A 25,046-nucleotide genomic window follows, 5' to 3' on the forward strand; every position below is an offset into this window, starting at 1 on the left:
AAAACATCTATGCCTTATGCATTATTCAGATTCATGATTTCATGATTTCAGAAATTCCTGGAGTAGAAATTCCCTCCACTAATTGAATAAAGATTTATTAAGCACTATGTATTTTACAAATATTATCTTATTTGACACTCACAGCAACACTGGGAGGGAGATACTATTATTGTTCTCATTTTACAGTTGAGAAAATTGAGACAAACAGAAGTTTAATTATTTGCCCAGAATTACACAGCCAGCAAGGATTCAAGGTCAGATTTGAACTCAAATTTTCATCATTCCAGGAACCAACACATTTTATCCAAGATACCACCTAGCTGCCTAGTGCAGACTGACAGCAACTCTGTCATTCAGAGAATTGCTGGGGGCTCTATGAGGTGATTTTCTTGTGTACATACTTGTATTTAGTTTGTGTCAGTGTTAAGATTTAAACTCTGATCTTCTTGACTCCAAAGCTATATCTATCTATTATTTTTTCACATTGCCTCTGGCCTAATATAGGGTAGATAATATTTGATGACTGGAATTGTCTGTTACAATAACCTAGAGCATGAAATGTGCTAGTGAATGTCAAGCCTCTAGGTATATAAAAAGGAGAAGGGTGTGAGATTAGAGGCTAAAATATTTGAAATGTGGGCCTTTATTTGCAAACCAAAAAGGAAAAATGCAGCTTTTCAACTGGAAGGAAAGCCCTTCTTGTAATCTGATGATTCTTTCCTGGTTCTTGTTACCTTTATTCTTTCAAAATTGCAAAAGCTATACTGGGGCTATGGTACAAAGCCATAAAATTATATATTTAACAGATAATATGATATAGTTGGCAATCCAGAAATTATGGCAGAGATTCAAGAAATGAAAAAGATCCACTGATTATAATCTGTACAGAGTGCTCAAACATGTACTCCATGAATAGTCAATGTAAGAATAAAGCCAGAAGGTGCTAGACATAGAACTGAACAATGTTACAAACAGTGAATTGCCACTATATGAGAATCATCTGGTTTCCAACCTAGCAGTCATTTCACATCCAGCTGTTTGTGGTCCAGAAGGATCATTGATTGGTTGAAGCAAAGGTCAAAATCAATACCAAAATCAAAGAAAAATTAAATGAGAACAGACTTTAATTGATTGCAGAATCTGATCTAGTGTATTTAAAGAAAATAACTCTGAAAAATGAGAACTTGACAAACATAAGGACACTATCATTTTTGCTTAAAGAAATTTAGCCAGTGTAAAAGAGCCAGAGATGGAGACTGAAGAATCTGGAAATCATTTAATCCAGAAAATACTTCATCTTCTTTTCAAGTCAAAGAACATCACTAATTTGTAATCTGTAATTTACTCATTTGTAAAATAAAGCAAATATAGCATTTTAAAGTATTTTACGTATGGGAGATTCTGAATTGTATTGACTCATAAAATGACAAAACACAATTAAAAGAAAAACACAAACTTGCCAGTATCTTTTCTTGGGCTCTACTTAAACCAGATTAGATTAATGGCATTTGTGGATGAAATTTGAAGGAAAACAGTACATAGACTTGAAATGGAAAACTTTGACATTTCTGGGATGATTCATTCATATCATCAGTGCCCATAAGCAGAAGCATCATATTTGGACTCTACCTAGAATCTGAGTATCCAATGTTACATTAAAAATTGAAATGTTACTAAAAAACTTTAAAAATATAAAATTGGGAAGATTGATTATATGTGATCAAATGAGTGTCAAAGAAACATAATTTTAAAAGCACTCAAGTATTATTTTCATCTGAAAGATTCTAGAAGAATATGTACCAATATCACATATTGTATTATTATTATTTACCAAGCTAAAGTGGTCAAGAAAAAAATCAAATGGTCTTTGCAGGCATTAAGAGTATTGAAGTCAAAATATAAGAAGGAAAAAGCCAAGCTTTCAGATTTTCTACAACAGATCATATCTTCAGAGTCAGACAGTTGAACAAGAGGATCAAACACTTTAAGATACTGCTTCATCTATTGTTTATAGAATTACTTAAAAATAAACATTTAATGAAATAAAACATAATGACTTTGAAGTTTCCCTTTATGAAAGAAGACAAGGTATCTTCTATCTATATTATATAAACATCGTACAAAATTTGTTTCATATTGAACCATAGTTTGTTCAATTGTCTATTTAGTATGAACTTCAAGTGAGTTATAAAATAATATATTCTCACCTAGGATATTCACCAAAGTTATGGAGGATGTCATACAGATTCTAAATAGAAAAGAATTCAATATTAGTGGTGAAAGTCCTATTAATAGAAAACAATGTATATATGTGTGTGTGAGGGGAGAGAGGAGATATATCTGTATATGTGAGCATATTTATGTTTAGTTATAGAATTCTGGATACCATGAAGTCTCAGTGAAATAGTATTACTTCAAAAGAGATCTCTGTGACTATCTATATTATAAAAATAAAATGGATGAAAAACTTTTTCTCCAAATTGTTGCACATACTCTGTTGAGCTGGTCCTTTAAACACTATAAATGGATAACAGAAGAACCCCAGAACTGAATAGGAGTCATTTGGAGAACTGTAAAGTGCTTTCAATGATTCCTCTATGTGTGATGACACAAAACTTGATCTTTAAATTAGCAATATTCTTCCAATGAAGCTAAATGGCTATAAATCTTAGAGGAATTGAAATTGCAACTAGCCCAAAGGGTAACGAAAGTCTTTCTATGGTCAGTATAAGTAGTAAAAGTAGGGCACAGCAATAATGACTTGCAAGCAAAAAAGTGCTACAGAAGGCATCATTATGAACATGCATGACTAAATAAAAGATGAACCCATAATGTAGGAAGGGTAAAGGAGAACAGATGGATGTTACATTGCATTTGATATACTGGCTGTTGTCTGTAAAATATTTTTTAAAAAGAGTGGAAACCTTCTAGTGTACTGGGAGTAGATTCTTTATAAAATATTCATAAAAAGATATAAGAAAGAACTGTCAGTTTGAGAGGGATTGCAATTTGAACACATGAAGTATAATGAAGTGCCATATCCAGAGTACCTAAGTATGGTTTATTAAAAAAAAGCAATGGTTTTAGAATAAGAAATATTATTTCATGTTCTCACACTTTGTCTTATTATTTATCTCTTGGCAAATGACTTAGGCTCTCCAGGTCACAGTTTCCTTAAATAAAAACGTGTAATCCATAAAGTCCAGTCAAACTTCATAATATGGAATATTCTCTCTTTTTATCTCCCTCTCTTAGTTTCAGGGTCTTGCTTACCTCTAAACTCCCAACTTCTGCAGGAAATTTTTCCCAAACCCTCTTAATTTGAATGTTTTCTTCAACTGATGGTTTCTAATAATCCTATACATAGTTTTATGCTATATAATTATTTGCATGTTGTCTCCCCCATTACACTATGAGCTCTTCAAGAGCAATGATGGTTTTTACCTTTCTTTGTATTATCAGGAATTAGCATAATATCTTGCACATCATAGGTACTTAATAAATGTTTATTGATGTACTGACATTGCATTACAATTTCCCTCTCCTCAAGCCTAGCCTGTATTCCATCCTGACCTCAGACTCTTAAAATTTCAAATTTTCTTTCAAGCTCTTTTCAAGGGTAACCTTTTACATGAGATTTTGCTTTATTTTAATCCTCCTATCTGAATGATAATGCTTTCCCCTAAAATTACCTTGCCATTATTTTGTATTTGCTTCCTTGAGGGCAGGGACTACTTCATTTTGATTCTTATATTTCCTAATGCCCCATTGTATCTAGTATGTTGTAGGGGTTTAATAAATGTTTTTTGATGTATTGGTCAATTATGTAAATAGAAGTGATTAATAATACTAATAATACTGGAAAAATGGGGATAGTAATTCTCATACTATTTACTTCACATTGAAACATGAATCAATGGAAAGAACATTGGCTCTAAAATCAAGGAACCTGAATTCAGATCTTATGTCTAGTATTTACTACTTGTATGAACTTGAACAAGTCACTTAATATCCCTGATCCTCAGTTTTCACATCATTAAAATAATCTCATTGCATGGACTAGATGGTTTCTGAGATTCTTTCTGGCTCAGATCTATGAAAGTACTTTGTTACTCAAATGAAAGGGATTATTATTTTAAAAAGACCTATTTTTCAAATTACATGTGAAAACAATTTTTAACATGTATACCAGCTGGTGTCTATAAAATATTAAAAAAAAAATTTAAAACATTGAGATCCAAATTCTCACCCTTTCCTTCCCCCTCCCTGAGAAGGTAAGCAGTTTGATGTAGGTTTACAAGTGCAATAATGTAAAGCATTTTTCCGTATTAGTCATGTTGCAAAAGAAAACATAGACTAAAAGATCTAAGAAAAATAAAGAAAAAATATTCTTTTATCTGCATTCAATCTCCATTATTTCTTTTTCTAGAAGTGGGTATAATTTTTCATCATAAGGTGTTTGTAATTGACTTAGATCATTGTATTGCTGAACATGGCTAAGTTATTCACAGTTGATCATTCTTACATTATTGTTGCTACCATGTTATCATATTTCCCTGGTTCTACTCACTTCATTCTGAATCAGTTCATGTAAGTCTTTCCAAATTTTTCTGAAATTATACTACTCCTCATTCCTTATCTATCATAATCATATAACATACCTTGTTCAGTCATTTCCTAATTGCTAAGCATCCCCTCAAATTCCAATCCTTTGCTACCACGAAGAGAACTACTAGAATTTTTTTTATATATTTAGGTCCTTTTCCTTCTTTTACAAACCACTTTAGGGTAAGAAGCTAGTATTGGTACTGCTAGGTCAAAGGATAGACATAGTTCTATAGATCTTTAGACATGTTTCCAAATTTTATCCATTATTATTATTATTATTACTTCAAAATGTTCATGATTTCAAAGGTATTTCTCCAAAAAGAAAGATTGAAACTTTTAAAATACCTTCTAGTTAGTTCAAGAGTAGCTCGGGAGCCAAGAAACAATATCACATGGTGGCAAAGCTTCTAATAAAAAACATTCTTAAATTTAACATACTGGTTATGAAAACCACCAGAGTCCATTGCCAGTTACTTACTTAAGGATTTTCCATATTGCTAAGATTTTGTATTCTACTGGCATAACCATTAAGAGTCCAAAATGATCATGCTGAGTTGATACATCAGTGTTGGATTTCATAATTTGGGTATGGTTACTATTGTGAATTCAAATCAATATAACTATCATCTATTGAATATATATTAGGAGTCAGGTATCAAGTTAAAAGGGATTTTATAAGTTTATTATGAATTTCAATTTGATCAATTACAGTAGTTCAGCACATTTAAGATTTAAATCAACAGTCTAAATATATATATGAACTATATGCAAATAAAGCAGAAAAAGGCCTAGTACTCATCAGGGAATACCAAGGTGATCATGAGTTAACAATGATGCTCTGCAATTAAAAAAAATGCAACAATTATGACATTGGAAAATAGAAGTATATACAAAAAGACTCGTGAGTTAGACTTCCTATTATACTCAATGCTGATCAGATCTTTATAGCCCTGTGTCAAATTTAGGTATCTACATCTTAAATCATATAGAGAACTTGGAGGGAGTTCAAAGCAAAATGATGCTTATTCAACCTCAAAAAATCATCATTTATAGATGAATGAAACAACTGTCTCCACTCTCTTTTGCTTGTGCAGTCTGATTCTCTGAGGTGGAACATAGTTGGAGAAAAGGAAGGAGCAATGTAGGAGAAGCACTGATAAAAATTCTCCAAGTTTCCAGCCTCCCTGAAGCCCTGGACAGCACTAGTTTTTATACTAATTTAATACAGGAATGACATTGCAGCTGCCTCACCTCTTAATTGACAGGCCTAATTCTGCCTATAATTAAGGATACAAGAGATATCTGGAGGAAAAATCTTTCCTAGGTATGAAATGGGAAAACTGAAGGGCTAGAGAAAGAAAAGAAAAGAATAAAATAATGTTTTAGGACATGATCAATGTGGGAATTTGTTTTGTTTGACTCTGCATAATTTATTATTAAGGTTTTGCTTTTCTTTTCAATGGAGTGCTTTTGAGAAGTAAGAGAGGGAGGAAAGCTAGAGTAAGATTTTAAAAAATGAAAAGACTACTATGTGAATTTAGTCAGATTAACCTTAGACCTATGTATTTATTTCCCCCTTTCTATTCTGAGATCCAGGAACATGCTACCATTTTCCTATTGATGATTTCCAAATGGACATCCTGTAGACTTCTAAACTTTCTTTTCCTATCTTCCCTTCTCCATAATTTCTCTATTTCTATCAAGGATATTACCATCCTTCTAGTTACCCATATGGCAATCTTAGTCATCCTTGACTTCTTCCTTTCCCTCATGGGATCTACACATCCAATCAGTTGCTAAGTCTTACGGTTCTACTTTCACAATATATCTCATAACTGGTCCCTTCTCTCCATTCATTTCTAATTCAGATCTTTATCATTTTTGCCTAGACTATTACAATAACCTAAATGGTCTCCCAAAATCCATTCTCCTCCCCTTTTCAATACAAACTTCCATCCAGCTGCTCAAAAATATTCCAGTGTTTCCCTCTTGCCTGTAAGATGAACTATAAAGTCCTTTGCTTGGTTTCTGAAGTCCTTTATGATCAGGGTCCAGGCTACATTTTCAGACGTATTATATGTTTCTTTCCTTCATATTTTATAACTTATATTCTGGTCCAACTGTCCTAATTTTCTATTCTTTGCCCAGTGTATTTCATTTCCCTTTTTCTGCCTAGGCTGTTGCTCACATCCAGAATGGCTTTCAACTTTCAAATTCATCTTGTGGAATTTCTGCTTTTCTTCAAGGTTCAGTATAGTTGGATTTATTACAAGAAGCTTATCCTGAAACCTTCTTGTGCCCTATCTCTAGATCCCAAAGTTAAGCACTATGTGTATGTATAATATATATATATATATATGTAAAATGTGTGTGTATTGTATACATAATAAATAAAATATTCATATATCATATTTAATTTTTTGCTGCTTCTTCCTCAGTAGAATGTGAATTTGAGGGGAGGGACTGGTTTCATTTTTTTTGGTTTAAAACTTGTTGAAAAAATGAAGGAAGCTTTTAGGGTCCTTTAGCCCTGGAGAAGAGAAGGCTGAAATACATGAAGTGTTGCTATAAATGGAGTCATGGTCAGTTTTCTATTCTACAGAAATACAAAGAAGAGGAAAGAGAGGTTAGTTTTTTCCCTTAAAAGATTTAGTCTACTTTAAGAGTTTCCAAGCAACAATGGTTAAATTCTGTTTTTAGAGAAGATTATGAAATCCTTTTCACTGGAATGTCTTTTAAAATGTGGATTGATTCTTAACCTTTCAAAGACTTGCTTGGAAGGAGGAAGTTTAATGGACATGCTTTCTTTCAGTGACTGAATGGTGACCTTAGCTGAGGAATACTAAAGAATTATGAGAGAGTTTAAGATTACTTGTATATACTTAGAACAGAAAAGGAGATATGGATTCATCAAGGAAACAGGAAACATTAGGATAAAACCAAGGTAAATCAGGAAAAACGGGAAAGGGAATTTCTAAAAGTTTTTAAGAAATAAAAATTCCAAAAATTCTTTTTGAAACAGGATGACTTTTTGGGAAAGAATAGGGGGAGATACGGAGGGAAATTGTTGTTAGGATACTTAAAAACAAAAAGATACTAATAAAATTTTAATTTAAGAAAGAAAGAAAAATTCCTTTATTAAGACCAAACTAAAACATTGGAATATCATATGCTATGGTTTTATTTTGAGTCATACTTTCCTCTTAGGAACTTAATCAATAAATTCAAGCTGAAATTTAAAATAAAAATCATTTTAATCTTATTTTGATTTGCCTCGATTAATCAAACCACGAAGGTATAGGCTGTTTTAGAGGAAAAAAAAGTAAGACTTGATCGTTAACAAATCATGGAATTCTGATATCAGGGTAGTGGCAGGGGCTTCTCTTTTCAGGTAGAGTGAGCCCCCTAGTGGTAGAGTATGCCTACCTATGAAGTGGCAATACCTGATATGAATGATGTCATTGTCACTGCCCCCCCCATTAAGAAAATGTATGCTCTTTGATTTGAGCTACCAAAATCTCTCCAGATATTTAACACAAGTAATCAGTTTTGATTTTTATTTTTATAAAACAATGCTCCCCCCACCCACCTTCCCCAAATTCCCATCAATTCAGAAGCAAAGGGAAATATTTAAATATAGGAAAAAACCCATCAGGTATATGAAAGAGGCATGATGTTAAAGGAGAAAAAAGGAATAGGATTTTGCAAGATTGAAAGGAAGAAGATGTTTCTGATTTCAGATTCTATAATACCTCTTTCCTTTTGAAAAGCTTATAACAAAGGTAGGTTACTTGACTCCATGGGCAACAATCATATACTTCTAATATCTATTTACCAGATAATAATCTGAAATTTAAGAACATCATAGTGATCAGTGCAAAAAAATTCCATGGGACACTTTTCAGTTATGTAGACAAGAAGTATCTAAACTCAATTTGAAGTTCAAGTGACACTAGTATTCTGCCCATTATGAAAGAAAATTATGCTACCTAGAAACACTTAACCAGTTGAGCAATGAACAGATTAGGATTATCATCATTGTACCTCAAAAAATTAATGTAGTCTAGTGTGAGTAAGAATAAAAAACCATTAGTATCTAATCTGACTGTCCAAGTTATCTCTGTACCCCATCTACTAACAATGGCAGATTCATAATGCTGGAGCAGAATGGTGAATAGAAGCATTTTCCCCATCTTTGACTCAAGTGGAAATCTCTTTGCTGAGAACTTTTGTACACAAACTTTTCTCATTCAGGTTTTCCCCTTTGTTTTGTTGCTTAAACTGAATGCAACTGGGGATGGTAACAGAACTAAATGCTCATTTTGGGGGAAAAACATAAAAAGCTAATTATGAGACTTAATCATCATAATAACTGGACATGAGGAAAAGAGAAATCATCAGATCATATGTTCTTTTGGGATATTTCCTTCATTTCCTATTGCAAAGGAGTCCTCAGAGGAAGACAGCTAGGATGGAGAAGGACTGTTTGTTGTAGCTTATAAAAACTAATGCAGAATGAAGTGAACAAAACCAGAACAATTTATATTATAGAAGCAACTCTTAAAATAAACTGCTTTGAAAGATGAGAACTCTAATTAATTCACTGATCAGTCATTACTCCAGAGGGTTAATAATGAAGAAAACTACCTTTGCGATAGATGGAGATGATGGATTGAAGATGAACAATGAAATGCACATTTTCAAGCATGACCTATGTGGAAGTTTGTTTTGCTGGACCATGCATATTTGTTCCATGGTTTTTTATTTTTTTTCTTCAGTGCTGGAAAGAGAAAAAATAAATACTTTTTAATTGAAAAAAATTAACAAAAGTTTGGTCAAAGAACTGTGTATATTGACTCTAGAGAGTAAAGTATCATGGGAGAAAAGTTGACTGTATTCATGTATTTGAGGACTGTCACATGAAGAAGAAATCAGACTTATTTTTCTTTTTTCTTAGAAGACAAAATCAGAAACAATGTCAAAAGTTGTTAACAAGCAAATTTAAAGCTTACATAGAGGAAAATGTTGTATCAGTTAGGGCTATTCAAGAATGAAATGAAAGGCTTTGGTAGATAATTGGTTTTTTTGTTTTTTGTTTGTTTGTTTGTATTTTCCTTTTTGCAAAGTAATGGGTTAAGTACTTTGCCCAAGATCACACAGCTAAGTAAGTATTAAGTGTCTAAGGTCAAATTTGAGCTCAGGTCCTCCTGACTCCAGGGGATGCTTATATTCACTGCACCACCAACTGCCCCCTATGTAGTTGGTTTTTCAAGCAAAGATCAGATGATCGGGTATTTGTTGAGGAGCTTTTTTAAGCCAGGTCAAGAGTGCTTAACTTTTTTTTTTGGATCATGGACTCCATTGTCCAGGTTATGACTTATGACTACAAAGAAAAATTATCAAAATATTAAAAAATATAAATTTAAAGGTTAAGGACCATGATCTTTACAGTCTCTTCCAATTCTGAGATTCTATGACTCTATAACTCTAATTGTCACCCTCATATTGAAGTTTTTATTTTACTTTTTTTCTCTAAAAACCACTAACAATGGTGTTATATATGAAATCTTAAAAATCTATTGAAGTTTGGAAAAATTGGAAAAATTGCCCATAGACTCAGAAGGTCACAGCTTAAAAACCTTCAGTGACATATTGGAACATATTTTCTCATGAGGAACCTAGTTTGCCCTAGTTATTAGAAAGTCCTTTCTTAGGAAAAAACTACTTCCTTGTAGTTTACATCTGTGAACCTAGTTTACTTTTTGGAAACAGAACAAGTCTGCCTTACATTTCTTGTATTTTAAAAAAAAATATGGACAAGACTCACTAGAATGTCTAATAGATGATGCCTATTTTCTGAAGTAAAAAAATGGCAAATTCAAACATAGACTTACCGTACTCAAAACCCACTAGTGGCTTAGTTTCTGTAAACAATGAAATATGGGAATTTCAATCAGATGAGAATTCAGCCTCTGATAACATAATTGGCCATTATTTAAATCAGTGTTAGCATACCATCTACTTTCTCTATATCCTATAGTTTTTTTTAAATTCTGTTTCTTGCTTTACCCCAAGACAGGTGACCCTCACAATTAACACAGTTCAAATGAATCATGCTTATTGTATCATTGACCTTTTATTTCACACAATCAACTGTCACATTCATCATAGTTGCCTTCATGTTTCATAAACCTTACTCTGATTTATTTCTCCTAATGACTCAATGCCCAATTTTTAATTTCTGGATCACTTACTATTAAACTGTTCTACAATTGTACTTCTCTTGGGTCATTTTGAGTATTGAAAGAAATAATTGCTATCTCTTAATTTTGCTCTCAAACAATTAAAATGTACCAGTGCAAGACTATAAAAAAGATAAATGAATATTTGAGGAAAAACAGAATAGAGACAGTCCTTTCCCAGTTTACCTGGCTGCCTAGTATTTTAAAGATGATTAATTGGTACTTCATTTTAAAAATAAATTATTTGGACAAAAGGAAGAATGACTTGAAATGAAAGAGATAATTGATATTGAAAACATAGTTGTTTGACAGTGAAAAAATATATGAGTATTAACAAAAAAATATATTGACAGGATTTGAACTTGATACCACATAATGGCCAGATGTATAACATTAGCCACCAGATGGAGCTCCTATTGTATGTCAAAATATCAACTTTGAGAATTCAAGGAGAAATCACTAGGAAGGCTTAACTGACAGTGCTTGTTTCTCAACATCAATCTTATAGATTATATTACACTGATTCATTTCATTTCATGGTTGGTTTGCTCAATGATTCTTAAAAGAACCCTCAACTTAGTCTGCCATGCCATTACATATCAATCTATTTTAAGTAAATCTTTATCAATCTTGTTTAACTACAACCAAATTTCTGTACCTAGCCTCTGACTGGGTCAACACAGTTCATACAGCTTCATCAATCTTTTCTGAAAAATTTCTTCCTTCTTTGTTTTCTCTACTTTGAATGCTTGTTATCAATATTTTTATTCTTGACTCATCACTTTAGACATAACACTCTACATCTGTCTCCTTTTATTTTCTTCTCAAATATCCTTTATGGATTTGCATTTTCATCTATCTGTTAAATGTCTCATACATTTAAGGTCTAATCTTTTATTCAGTTCTAAAATATTTGTCATCTCTGATAGTCTGATTTATTATTGAATTCATTTCAAGTTCTCTGGTACTGTATACTCCTTGAAAATATAATACCCCCAAATTGTTGAATTCAGAGGTTTTTTCCTAGCTCTAATTACCATGATGCTTTGAATTATTCTTTCATTTCTCTTGTCATTTATATATTTACTGTATTCCTCTCTTCTCCCTTCACCCTCTTATAAATAACGTATTTCATTCCTGTCTCTTTAACTATACTTTTAGATATTTCTCTTTTCCTGGAACATGTCTTTTCTCATCTACCATATTACAGCCCTCATTCCATCTATCTATATCCATATATCTATATTTATATCTCTATCTCTATCTCCATCTATATCTATCTAGTTATCTATCCATCTATCCATATGAATCTTACTTTCAAAGATTAGCTCATGAGCAACAATCTAAGTACACTTAATAGCTAGCATTTATATAATGTTTTATGGTTTTGAAAATGTTTTACAAATGTTGCCTCATTTTATTTTTTACAATAACTTGAGAGATAGGTGTTATTATTATTATTATTTCCATTTTATAAATGAGAAATCTGAGATAGATGGCGGCTAAATGATTTGCCCGGGGTCACACAGTAAGTAACTTCCTAAGTGTCTGAAGCCATATTTGAAGTCATGGTTTCTGATTCCAAGTCATATTAGGCTTCCCAAGCAGTTGAGAATTACATGTTGAAATATTATGGAATTGAGTTTCATATGCTATTATTTTTAAATGTCATTTTTTATATTGAGATCTTTGTTTTAGATAATATATCAAGCAAGTGGATGTTATGCCAGACCATAACATGAGATAGCTAGGGGATATAGTGAGTAGAGCAATGGAGTTGATAACAGAAAGACCTGAGGGAAAATCTGGTCTTAGACTACATCTGTGTGATCCTGGATAAATGACTAAAAAAAATCTCTGTGTGCCCCAGTTTCTCCATCTGTAAAATGAAGGAATTAGATTTGATGACCTCTGAGATCCTATCTATCCCTCACTTTATAGTCTAATAGCAATTTTCCAATTTATGTATTTCATAATAAAAACCCCAATTCCAATGATCTAAATCACCTCTCCTCAATCAAACTTGTTTATTTATTTTTCTCTACACACATACTTTATCTACTTTGTGCTATTTTATGTCCTTTGTTCTCAAAGAGGACCACGACATCAGGGAAGTGATGCCATGATAAATACATGAAATGTATTTGAATGAGGGAGGACTGTGCCAAATCACCAGCCTCACTTTCTTCTCGAGAGTCATCTGGGTCCAGTGACCAGATATGAATCAGAATGAGTGGAGATGACCCTAGATGAGAGGCAATCAGGGTTAAGTGACTTGCCCAAGGTCACATAGCAAGTAAGTGTCAAGTGACTGAGCTCACATTCAAACTCAGGTCCTCCTGACTCCAGGGCTGGTGCTCTATTCCCTGCACCACCTAGCTGACTCAAGTTAAATGATTCTTTAAATGAATTCAATTCTCACCTTTGCTGACTCACGAAATGCTTTCTTTTCAATTAATCAATAAACATTCATTATGAATTTACCTATTCAAGGTTCTGGAGACACAAATCCAAAAATTAAGCAGTTCCCAGTCTTGAAAAGCTCACCATTCTATTGGTTTACACAATGTGAACATAAATTAGTATATGAAATATACACATAAAAGTAAAACAATTAAATTATATTCTCTTATTATCAAAATTCTACCTATTCTTCAAGATTTCATCTGTGATATCTCTTCTGGACCATACTGATTTCTCACAGATATCTCTGAAATTCTAAAACACTTATAATCCAGACAATTCAGGCAATTTATTTTATTCATTATATTTTAATGTCATAGTAATATGCCTGCCTTTTCCCACCGACCAACATTTTCATTTAGTGAATTATGAAAATAGATCTTACAATCACAAATACAATGGTAACCTTCAAATATGTGATGGGCTATCATTTTGGAATAGAGGTAAAACTTCTGATTGGCCCCTGAAGTCAGAACCAGGAGCAATATCTGAAAGTTATCAAGAACAAAGTTTATATTATGAAAACATCATACCAATTAGTATTGTCTAAGAGTGAAATTATTTGTTTTCAGCAGTCATGTGTTCTCCATCCTTTCAAATTTTCAAGTGGAAACTGAAGACCAGAAAGTTGTTGGAGGGTGTTATAGAAAGACTTTTTGTCCAAAGATAGTTTAACCTGTGAGGTAACTTTTGACTCTGAGATTCTGAAATCAGAATACATCATTTCCATTTTTAAATAAATCATTTTAATTTATAGAATAAAATAAACATTTTTATAATATGGTATAATAAAAAAGATGATTATAAATGAAATTTCAAATCTACTATGCTCAACTTGTTATTCCTTTCAAATATATAACAAAATTATTATAGAAATTTATTTTCTTCTTCTCCCCCCAGAGATGACTACCATTAGATATAAATAGAAACACATAAGTAAAATTATTTTATATATTCTTTTGTTAATTCCATAAAATGAGTGAAAGGAAGAACTAATATAGAGGAAGCAGGTAGAGATGGAGGGTGGAAACTTACCCTTATCTGGATCAAAGAGGAAACCTATTCCATTTTCAGATTATCAAATATTTGTACATTTATTATACATTTACTATGAACTAAATATTGTGCTAAGCCCTGGGGATACAAAGAAAGACAGAAAGTATCTCTGCCCTCAAGAAGCTTATATTCTAATATGGGAGTCATATACATACAAGACATATGCAGAATAGAAGGAATCCAATCTCAGAGTTAGCACTGGAAGGAGAGAAGGAAAGTTGAGGGAAGTAGGAAGAGATGGGGTTTGAGCTGATTCTTTAAGGAAGCCAGAGAAGCTCAAAGTCAAAAATGAGGAGGTAGACCATAATTTTATACTGTTTCTAAGCATTTATCATTTATTTTTTTATTAGGAAACTATGGGGAAAGTGGAATGGATGCTTTCAAAGAGTTGGCTGCCCAGGAAGGCCTATGCATTGCTCACTCAGACAAAATCTATAGCAATTCTGGGGAGAAAAGCTTTGATCGGCTTCTACGCAAGCTCCGGGAGAGACTACCCAAGGCCAGAGTGGTGGTTTGCTTCTGTGAAGGAATGACGGTCAGAGGGCTTCTGAGTGCCATGAAACGTCTGGGAGTTGTAGGAGAGTTCTTACTCATCGGCAGGTAAGTCTCCATCTTGTGAACCCATACAAGTGCCATGTATCTACACCTGCCAGATTGGATTCATAATTTCAGAAGGTGTGGAGTCAACTGTGCTGAAATGTATGCATTGAAAGTATGATTCTTCTCACCTGTTGACTAATGGTGTGCAATAAGAGCACTACAATGGCAAAGACATAAATGACAAGGTGGTGGAGCTATTTCTATTAAAGGGGTGGAAGTTGTTAATGTTGCCTGAATAGTCTTAGGAAATGTTTAGGAGAGAGTAGTGGTTCTGTTTTTCATGCCTGCTTGCAGGGAGGTGAGACTGGTAAAAAGGAGGAAAAGGCATATGCATGTATGCATACATCCCTACATACAAACATATATTATATATGTGTATCCCCTTTTCTTAATAAAGTGAAACATGTTCTACTAGAAATTTCTGTTTTTCTTTGTGCATCATTTGTTTTTAACTAGGATATTTCTCTGCTTTCATCTGGGTTTTGGACTAGTAGTTATCTTGATTCATTTTTCTACTTTCTTTAAATGAAAAAGGAACTGCTGCTCTTGTCCCTAGGAAGCACCATGGAGGCTGAATAAATTAAAACTTATCATCTTCCTGTCAAATCACTACCACTAGATTTCAGAACATGGATCCCCAAGTCCTCTTTTTTCCTGTGGGATTTCTTTCCATCTGGCCAATTTTACTATAGACAAAGCAGACACAGGACTACTGAACCTGAATTCCTTTTGTTGCTATTTAAGCTACTTCTCCCTTTTCCCTTCCTGTTGACCTTTCCTTGGGGCAACTGAGTTATTTGATCTGTAGGCAGTGGTCCTAGATTGTGTGTAAGGGTTCAGACCATCTGATTATATCCCTCCAAGAACAATAATCTTACATAAAAGGGCACATTTTATTATCACCTTGACTGACCCACGCTCAGAAAAATGGACTCCAGAACTCCAGGTCTAATTAAAACTAGATATAGCAGATTTCCAAAAGACTAACTATTATTCACTGTGAATTTGGGTAGGATTGGAATATTAGCAGAAAGTATCATGGCAGCTTTTCCAACAAGATGCCCAGGGTTATGCATTGAAAAAAGCCCAGAGGAGAATAGGACTTTTAGAGGGAAACTTTATTTCTTTAATTGACTGGAAAGGGAATAATCAGGAGTGCTATAGAGATGTGCTCAGTGGAAGCCCTTAATTTATCCATCAAGGCTATAGACAGCAGATACTCAGACCTCATAATCACTTCAACCCTGTAATACGAGTGTAGAAAGATTACTCTTATTTAGAGGCACTTCTTGTTAAATGATCTTTTCTCAAGTTCAATCTTAAAAAAATAACATTAGGCAACCATGCAGAAATGCTTATCTTTATCATGTTCCAAGAGGGTCTTCATCACTTTAGGAAGTTTGCACAGATATAATAAATATGTTGGGGAAAACATAGAAGCTCTCTTTAGGGTGTATAGTTGACTTAACTATGAAATATCTATGTCATAATGAAGAAAATACAACATTGAGTAATTCCATCATCATTATTTTCTGGTCTACTGGATATAGTACTAAAAAATTACAAATATTTTAATGTGCATTTTCCCTATTCAAATGTGTTTACTTTCTCATAAGAAAGGATTTTTGCTTCCTATATAAGACTCCATACTACACTGTGATACATAATCATATAGTGGATGCTTAACAAATGGCATTTTGTCTGCTCCTAAGCATACAAGGGGCCATACATGAGGAGTGATAAACTATTGTTCTCCATTTTCACTGAGGAAGACAAAGGTTAAGTGACTTGGCCAGAATAACACATGTTGTAAGTAAATCTAACCAAAGCTAAGTGTTAAGATGCTTACTATAGGGGCAGCTAGGTGGCACAGTGGATAGAGCACCAGAGTCAGGAGGACCTGAGTTCAAATCTAGCCCCAGACATTTAATAATTACTTAGGTGTGTGACCCTTGGACAAGTCACTTAACCCCATTGCCTTGAATAAAACCAAAAAATGAGGCTTGCTACATTTTTCAACAAGGAAAGGAAAAGTGAGAAAGAGTTTAAATTGTAAAGAGAAATTTAGGTTAGAAACTTCTAAAATGTGAGTAGTAGCTAATCTCTTCCTCTTCTGAATTTTCATTACATTTTTTTGTATTCATTGAATTGCATGTTAACACTGTACCTTCTGTGTACACAATATTTTCGCATAAAATGTTCCTCCAGTGCCAATGTTGAGATGACCTAGGTTCTCCAACAGTAAACAGAATCTACAAAATTGGAAAGGCTCTTAGAGTATGGTTCTATTGAAGGATTGCATGATATGTATTTTGTCTGTGAATTGCTGCTGCTGCTGCTACTACTACTACTACTACTACTACTACCACCACCACCACCACCACCATCCTCACCTAACATTTATATAGAACTTGCTATGTATCAGGCACTGTGCTAAGCCCTTTGCTATTATTATTATTTCATTTGGCCTTCACAGCAACCCTAAAAGGCAGGTGTTGCTACTATCCCCATGTTACAGTTTCTTAATTTTCAGCTCATATCACAATTTGATAAAGGTGGAAGTGAGTCATGGATTATTTATACTTCCATATAGATACTAGGTATGAGTATACTTATCACATTTCACACATGTTCAAAAAACTGGTTAGAATAAAGTAACATAGATGAATATAATCATTTTCTTCCTTTAGATGGAAAGAATTCCTTCATTTTGAAATAAATTCTAATTCTTAACTCTGATTATGCCAAGTCTCTGCCAGGACCCTAGCATATAATTGGAAGCATGAATTAGGGAGTAATATGCTGTAAAGTCTCTCTCTCTCTCTCTCTCTCTCTCTCTCTCTCTCTGTCTCTCTCACACACATACACACACACACACACAGTTTTTTATTCAATGGGAATTAGAGGGATTAGTATCTGAATGGCTGGAAGAACTACTTTAGTCTTTCATTCTATTATTCAGGATTTAAATATGGGAAAGAATCCAAATTTAGCAATTTTTCAGGCCAAAAATAGGACTGCTATTTATTTTATAGAGTTTGTACATTTCTCCTGAAACACAGCATCAGGTTCACACCTAAAAATGATTTATTATCAAGAAGCCAAACAAAAGTAGAAAAGCATTTTTGTGATACAGAATGGAATGGTCACGACTCACAGAAACATGATGTGTGTATATGTCAAATCTCAAGGGCAAAAAAAAATGAGTAAATGTTTACTGAAAAATTGAACCAGACTCCTTTCCACTCCAGAGACAAAGCTAGAATCATGAGAAGTGTTGGGAAGATGACAATGGCAGATTTTATTTCTGGAAAAAATACTGAAGGGGAGGATGGGGTAGAGGAACTCTAAGGTCCTTTCTAGTTCTAAGATGTTTTGATTAGAACACTTTTAAACAATCATGTTCTTTTGGTGATAAAATCTGACTTTGAGTCTTGGAATATCATAGTCCCTCAAGAATTAATATTGACTATCACACAAATGCCCACGAAGAGGCACGTGGTAGGTTTAAGCAGGTTACAAAACACTTCAAAGAAAATATTGTGCAGGAGAAGTGGCATAAAGGATGTCACTAGGGAAACATGTAACCAATATATGCTGATAACCATTTGAACTTATTGCTCAGCTACAGTGGTCTTTATAAAATGATTTTCAGTCATTGTTCATGATATGTTTCTCTTCTTTTATACTGTTTTAATATCAAATTTCATATTAAATACACATGAAAACTATGAGCCTACCTCAAAGTCAGTTTAAGGTTTGAAGATGGTAAAAAAGTTTCAGGAGATTGAGTATGCCTTAGTTGGAGGTTATATCTCTAAGGCTGAGGCTGTTTTTGAACAAAAGAGAGATTGAGATGATGGAGACCATGTCTGATCTTTTTTGGTAACTTCAACAGTTAGCATAGTACCTTATTCCCTGAGGAGCTTGATAAATATTTGAGGGATGATTCATTAGAACCAAACAAAAGTGGCTTATGTGATGATTCCAGGACTGTTGAGCAAGACTTTCTGTAATCAAACAATCAGAATCTACTTATTCTTTCCGTTTTTCATTCTTTCATTGGGTCTTAAAAACATTCTTATTTTAAACGATATTTTTAAGAAATGCAAATACTCTTGGATAAGCTATTTACTCTGGGTTCATTTAGCTGTCTGTCTCAGTTTATCTGCAAAATTCAGATAATAATAGCATTTATCCCCCAAGATAGTTGTGAGGATCAAGTGAGATAATATTTGTAAAAGTTCTTTGCAAATCTTGAAACACTATGTAAATCCTAGCTGTTATGATCATAATCATCATTATTATTTATAACTTCTCAAACCCAGGTTTACTGATTCTAGCTGAGGTCTCTTTCTCTTTATATTGCACTCTGAGTTTCATTTTCCTCATTTGTAAAATAAGAGAGATGCTCTAGGTGATTTCTAAAGTCCTTTCTGTCATTCTGTGCTATAGAGTGAACAATTAAGTGGTATAGGAGTTTAGAAAAGGAGGCTTCAGTATTAGATGTAATGGTTGAAGAAAATGTTGGAGGAAGGTTATTTGAGCAGAACTTTGGAGTAAGTGTAGAATTTAGACAGGCAGAAGAATTAAAAATGAGTTTCCAGAAAGGGGGAACATTATCAAAAGTTATGAACTTGAGAATGATTGTACTATATCCTGCAGATAGCTAGAGAGTTTACATTTGGGGGTATTATGGGGGATTTCCATTCCATTCAGTTTGTCTAACATTTATCAAGTAGATGTTGTATTTAGTGTACTGTTCAATGTTCTGCAGTCTATGCAAAGTTTAAATGAGACCTGGTTCCTGCCCACCTGGAACTTAAAGTCTAGTGGGGAGGCAAGATACATAGATAATCCTAAGGGAAATAATACATGATAAATGAATGAGAGAAGTTCAAAATAAAGTGCTGTGTGAGGTATGAAGGGGAAAAGTCATCATATATTGGAGAATTAGCCAATTTCTGCAGGGATAAAAACTGGGAACTTCCTAGACCCTTGGATAGCCTCTCATAATTTTGGTTCTCTTTGGAGCTAAAGGTAGATGAGTTCAACCTCTGAGAAAGAAGGTTTGGCTTATGGTTGGGTTTTTTTGACCAATCTTTACAGAAATAGTCTGCTTTCATCATGAGAATCATTTTAAAGCTGAAATTCTGGGGAAAAAAATTCCCAGTTGAATTTTAGCCCTCTTCTGGATATATTGCCTGGGAAATAGGCAGACTTTTGTAGGTTGCCTTTGGTGGTAGGTTGAGAAACATAAAACAGCATTAAAAGAGTGATGCATCTAGGATTGGCTATTTTGGTTTCCTCTCTAATAATGAAGACCTTTCCCCCACCCGTCAAATACAGCTCACTCTCTGGTGATTACCCCTCACTCCTATCAATGCCAGTGGAAGTTGTCATATAAGCTGAAACATTGAGGAAGGCCTTGGAATGTCAGAAACTGACTGTGTAAAAAAATGGATGACAGGAGTTTGTGTGTATGTGTCTTTTACTAAGGGAGATGTAGAGAGGTGAATGGAAATGGTGAATCTATATTTACTAAAATTATTCTTTCTTTGCATTAAAGATACTGTAGCCTTTTCAATTGGGAGAAATTCTTTGGGATTTGGGATTCCAGAATGTAACCAGGAGAAGTTCAATAGATATGTTTATGGATGAACAAATATAATATGACATTTAGCTTATTCTTATATTCTTTGGCTTAGTTATTTACTGCTCTATGCATTAGTAATATTAATAATTTGCACTGATAAAATGTGTTACTTAAATTGTTCTGCAGTTTTATAGTGTCTTTACATATGTTATCTGTTTTTTGATGTTCACAATAAAGTTATCCCCATTTTGTACTTGAAGAATGTGGGACTCAGAGAGGATGGTTAACTTCCCTATGTTGAAAACAACATACTATAATTGTCCTGGAATCAGGAAGACTTTCATTCAAATACCTCAAACAATTATTAACTATATGATCCTGGACAAATAACCTTCTCTGACTGTCAATTTCTTTATCTCTAAAATAGGGTGAATATAGTAGTTCCTATCTCTTAAGCTTTCTGAAAACCCAATGAAATAATGAATGTAACACACTTTGCAAATCTAAAATCAAGTGTTATTTTAAATTAAAGCCCCCTTCCCTCTTCCAGTTCCTTTACCTTAGTTTCAGCTATGCTCAGCTCCAGTGGCCACTGGCATTGTCTGAATGACAATTACTAATATATACAATGAGTGTCCGAGACAATGGACAAGTATGATTTCTCTTGTAACTTAAAGTTGTGATACATGACGTCATTTTCTAGGCATAACTTCCTAAATTGAAACAAAGTCATAGTTTTCACTTAAAAAGGAAATCCCCAAACTCTCTGATCTGTCTTTCTACTCACATGATCAACAACCTTGCTTGGACCCTCATTTCTTCTTGTCTAGATTATTGCAGCAAACTCCTAATTAAACTTCCTGCCCTGTATATCCCTTTTACACCCTACCATCCACAGAACTGTTAAAGTGATATTTCTAAAGCACACATATGACCTTGTCACTGCTATAATCAAGAAACTCTAATGGCTCACTATTAGTTTGAGGGCGAAGCAAAAATTTAACTAGCTTCAAAGTTTGTTACAGTCTGACTTTAGAGTATCTTCCGAGACTTATTATTTAGTCTTCCCTTTCATACATTCCATATTCTAGCCATGTACACGTGTGTGCACAACATTTCAACTCTCAGTCTTTGAGCATTTCTATAGACTTGATCCTGAGGAGAGGAATATACACCCCCCTCCCCATTCCCACTTCCACCTTCCATAATAAGTAGCTTCCTTCTAGGCTTTGCGAAAGTGTTGTGGCTTTCTCTATCATATTATTGTTGTTCAGTTATTTCAGGCATTTCTGCCTCTTTAATGACCTTATTTGGTTTTTTGCTGGAGTAGTTTGCCATTTTCTTCTTTAGTTCATTTTAAGATGAGGAACTGAGACACACAGGGTTAAAAGTGACTTGGCAGGGTAGCACTACTAAGTATTTAAGACTGGATTTAAACTCGTGAAGATGAGTTTTTCGTGACTTCAGGTCTGGCTATCCATCTATTGTGCTATTAATTTAGTGTATATTTTCTGTTTTTTGTATTCTTTACTATTGTGAATATTGGTCTTGAGTCATGAATGAGTATGTTTTCATATTTATAAATTAGGGTGGGGAGTAGGGAAGATAACCCTGATACCAGAAATAATAGCATTATGTAGGAGGGGCCTATAGTGGCATTTATTCTTAGGAAAAGAGATAATTCTTGAATGGTATATACATGCTATCAAAGCCTTTGTGCTTTTTTTCTGGCTGACATCCATGAAAAGCCAAGGTAAAGTTACTCATCACTCATCTAGACTACAACTGCCCCAAAATAAATGACCAGATTTATTGCAGATTAGGAATTTACAGAGGTTTTGAAATTAGGAACACTTTATACTTTTAAGAAGCTGTTTGACTTAATGAATTTCTATTCATGTTAGTAGTTTTTAAAATTTTATTTTTAAATTTTGGAATAAAACAAGCATTTTCAGAACAGTACAATAAAAAAATAATTTTACCTGAAAATACAAATCTAATATCTACAACTTGCTATTCCTTTCAAATTTATAACAAAATTATCATGTACATTTCTTTTCTTTTTCTCTTTTTCTTCCCTCTCTTCTCCCCACCCCCCTGTTCAGGAGTTGGCTACAATTAGACACATCTAAGTATACATAGGCAAAATTATTCTTTATATATATATACTTCTATTTATCAGTTCTTTCTCTTGATGCAGATAGCATCTTTTTTTTATAGGTCCTTTATTTTTAATTTGGGTATTTATAATAGACAAAATAATTTATTTGGTAAAAGTTATTCTTAAAACAGTTTCTCTTGGTTTGTTCATTTTGCTTTTCATTATTTTGTGTGTCTTTCCAGTTTTTTTTCCTGAAAATCACTGAGCTCATCATTTCTTATAGTAGAGTAGTATTCCATCATAACCATATACCACAAATTGTCATCATTCCTAAATTAAAGGTCATCCCTGAAGTAGTTATTTTTTACAAAAAAAAGTTAAGAAAAAAAGTATAATCACAGAATCACAGATCCTTAGACTTAAAAAGGACTTGAGAGGCTATCAAGACCAATTTGTCTGCCAAAAATTCTCTCTACAATATCTCCAACAAGTTATCACTTGAAGGCTTCCTAGAAGAGGAAACCCATTATCTGCTGATGCATTTTCTTTAAAAAATTCAATTTTCCCCATTTTCCCCTTTTTTCTTTTTAAGTTATTTATTTTACTCTGAGTTTAAGAAATAAAACATTTCCATAACATGGTGGAATAGAAAAAAAAAGATGATTGCACATGAAACTGCAAACCTATTATGTGCAACTTGCTATTCCTTTTAAATATATAATAGTTATCAAGTAACTTCCTTTTTTCATTTTTTGTTCTTCTCTCCCCCTCATGGCTATCATTAGACACACACATATGTTTTATATATATATATATATATATGTATATACATATATATATATGTTTATATGTGTATATGTATATATAAAGGTATATGCAAAAATCATTCCATATTTACTTCTACTTGGTTAGTAGAACTATTTGTCAGTTCTTTTTCTGGTGTAGATAGCATCTTCTTTTGTAGTTAATTTGGGTATTTAGAAATAGTTAAAATTGTTTTTAAACTCAAAGTTGTTTTTTTAAACAATATTATTGTTACTGTGTATAATGTTCTCTTCTGCTTATTTCACTTTTTGTTACTTTGTGCAAATCTATAAAAATTTTTCCAAGATCATTGAGCTCATCATTTCTTATAGCACAGTAGTATTCCATTACAATCATGTACCACAACTTATTTAGCTATTCTCCAATTGATAGGCATTCCTGCAATTTTCAGTTCTTTGCCATCACAACAGGAACTGCTATAAATATTTTAGAACATATAGGTTCTTGTGTAGTTCTAAATGGTTAAGAATTTCTTGTTTATAACAACCCTAAATCTGCCTCTCCATGAAATCTATCCATTGCTCTGAGATGCTGAAAAGGATAATTCCTTTTCATAGCAACCCTGAAAATACTTGAATACAATCACAGTCCTAACTAAATCTTTTCTTCTGCATGCTAAGTATCCCCAATTTTTTCCAACTGTTTCACAATAAAAAGAACTCTGGACTTATAATCTGGAGACTATAAATTCTACCACTAACCACTTGTGTGACTTTGTGAAAGTTATTTAACCTTCCTCAGACTCAGTTTCTGCTTTGTAAAATGAGTGTGTGGGAATAGGTAACATTTCAGTTTATTTTCAGTTCTAAATATCATCCTGTGATCCTAGGAGTCTATCTGTATATAGCATGATCCCAGGCCCTTTTATTGTTCATTTGCTTTCTTCTGAATGCTCTCCGATTTATCAATAGCTCCCTAAAATGTGGTACCCAGAAACTAATGTTGTCTTAGCAGGCAGTGAATAGTGAAGATACAACCATCCACATTCCTGGGTAGCAAAACTCTTGAACAGTCCAAACTCACTTAACAATGGCAGGGGGAAAAACCTGGGTGGACCTAGGCTGGAGTCCTCCCTCTGACATTGGCCATTTATGTGAATGTGGGCAAACCATTGAATTTCTATGAGCCTTACTTAGTACCTCATTTGTGAAATGGTGATAATAATGACTATAGTATGGATCAATATAAAATCAATATAAAATAATGTAACTGGAACATTTTGTAGCACTTGAATCACAATATAATCTTAGCTATTATTATCAGTTGCTATAGTACATTATCAACTCATATTGATCTAATAGTCCACAAAGACTCCCTGAAAATTTTCAAAGTCCTATCTGACCATATTTCTCACATCTTGTATTTATGGAGTTGGATTTTTTGAACACAAGAGCAGGATTTTATATTTCTCTTTATTATATATCACAATGTTATCCCAATGTTCTAATCCATTGAGATATTTTGGGATCCTATCATCCAACTATCCCTCTCAACTTTGAGGTGTCTGAAAATTTGTTAATCCCATTGATCAAGCTTTTCAATTCTATGAAATTCA

At 33.3% G+C, this 25,046-nt stretch overlaps 1 protein-coding gene across 1 annotated transcript in view; it reads left to right on the forward strand.

The window, feature by feature from the left end:
* GRM1 (glutamate metabotropic receptor 1) overlaps positions 1-25,046 on the forward strand; it is a 359,847-nt gene that overhangs the window by 89,646 nt on the left and 245,155 nt on the right. Inside the window, 1 exon segment of the mRNA XM_074190052.1 lies at positions 14,720-14,969. Coding sequence (XP_074046153.1) covers positions 14,720-14,969 — 250 coding nt within the window.

This window comes from Macrotis lagotis, chromosome 5 (genome assembly GCF_037893015.1).
Source record: "Macrotis lagotis isolate mMagLag1 chromosome 5, bilby.v1.9.chrom.fasta, whole genome shotgun sequence".
Taxonomy (NCBI): domain Eukaryota; kingdom Metazoa; phylum Chordata; class Mammalia; order Peramelemorphia; family Peramelidae; genus Macrotis; species Macrotis lagotis.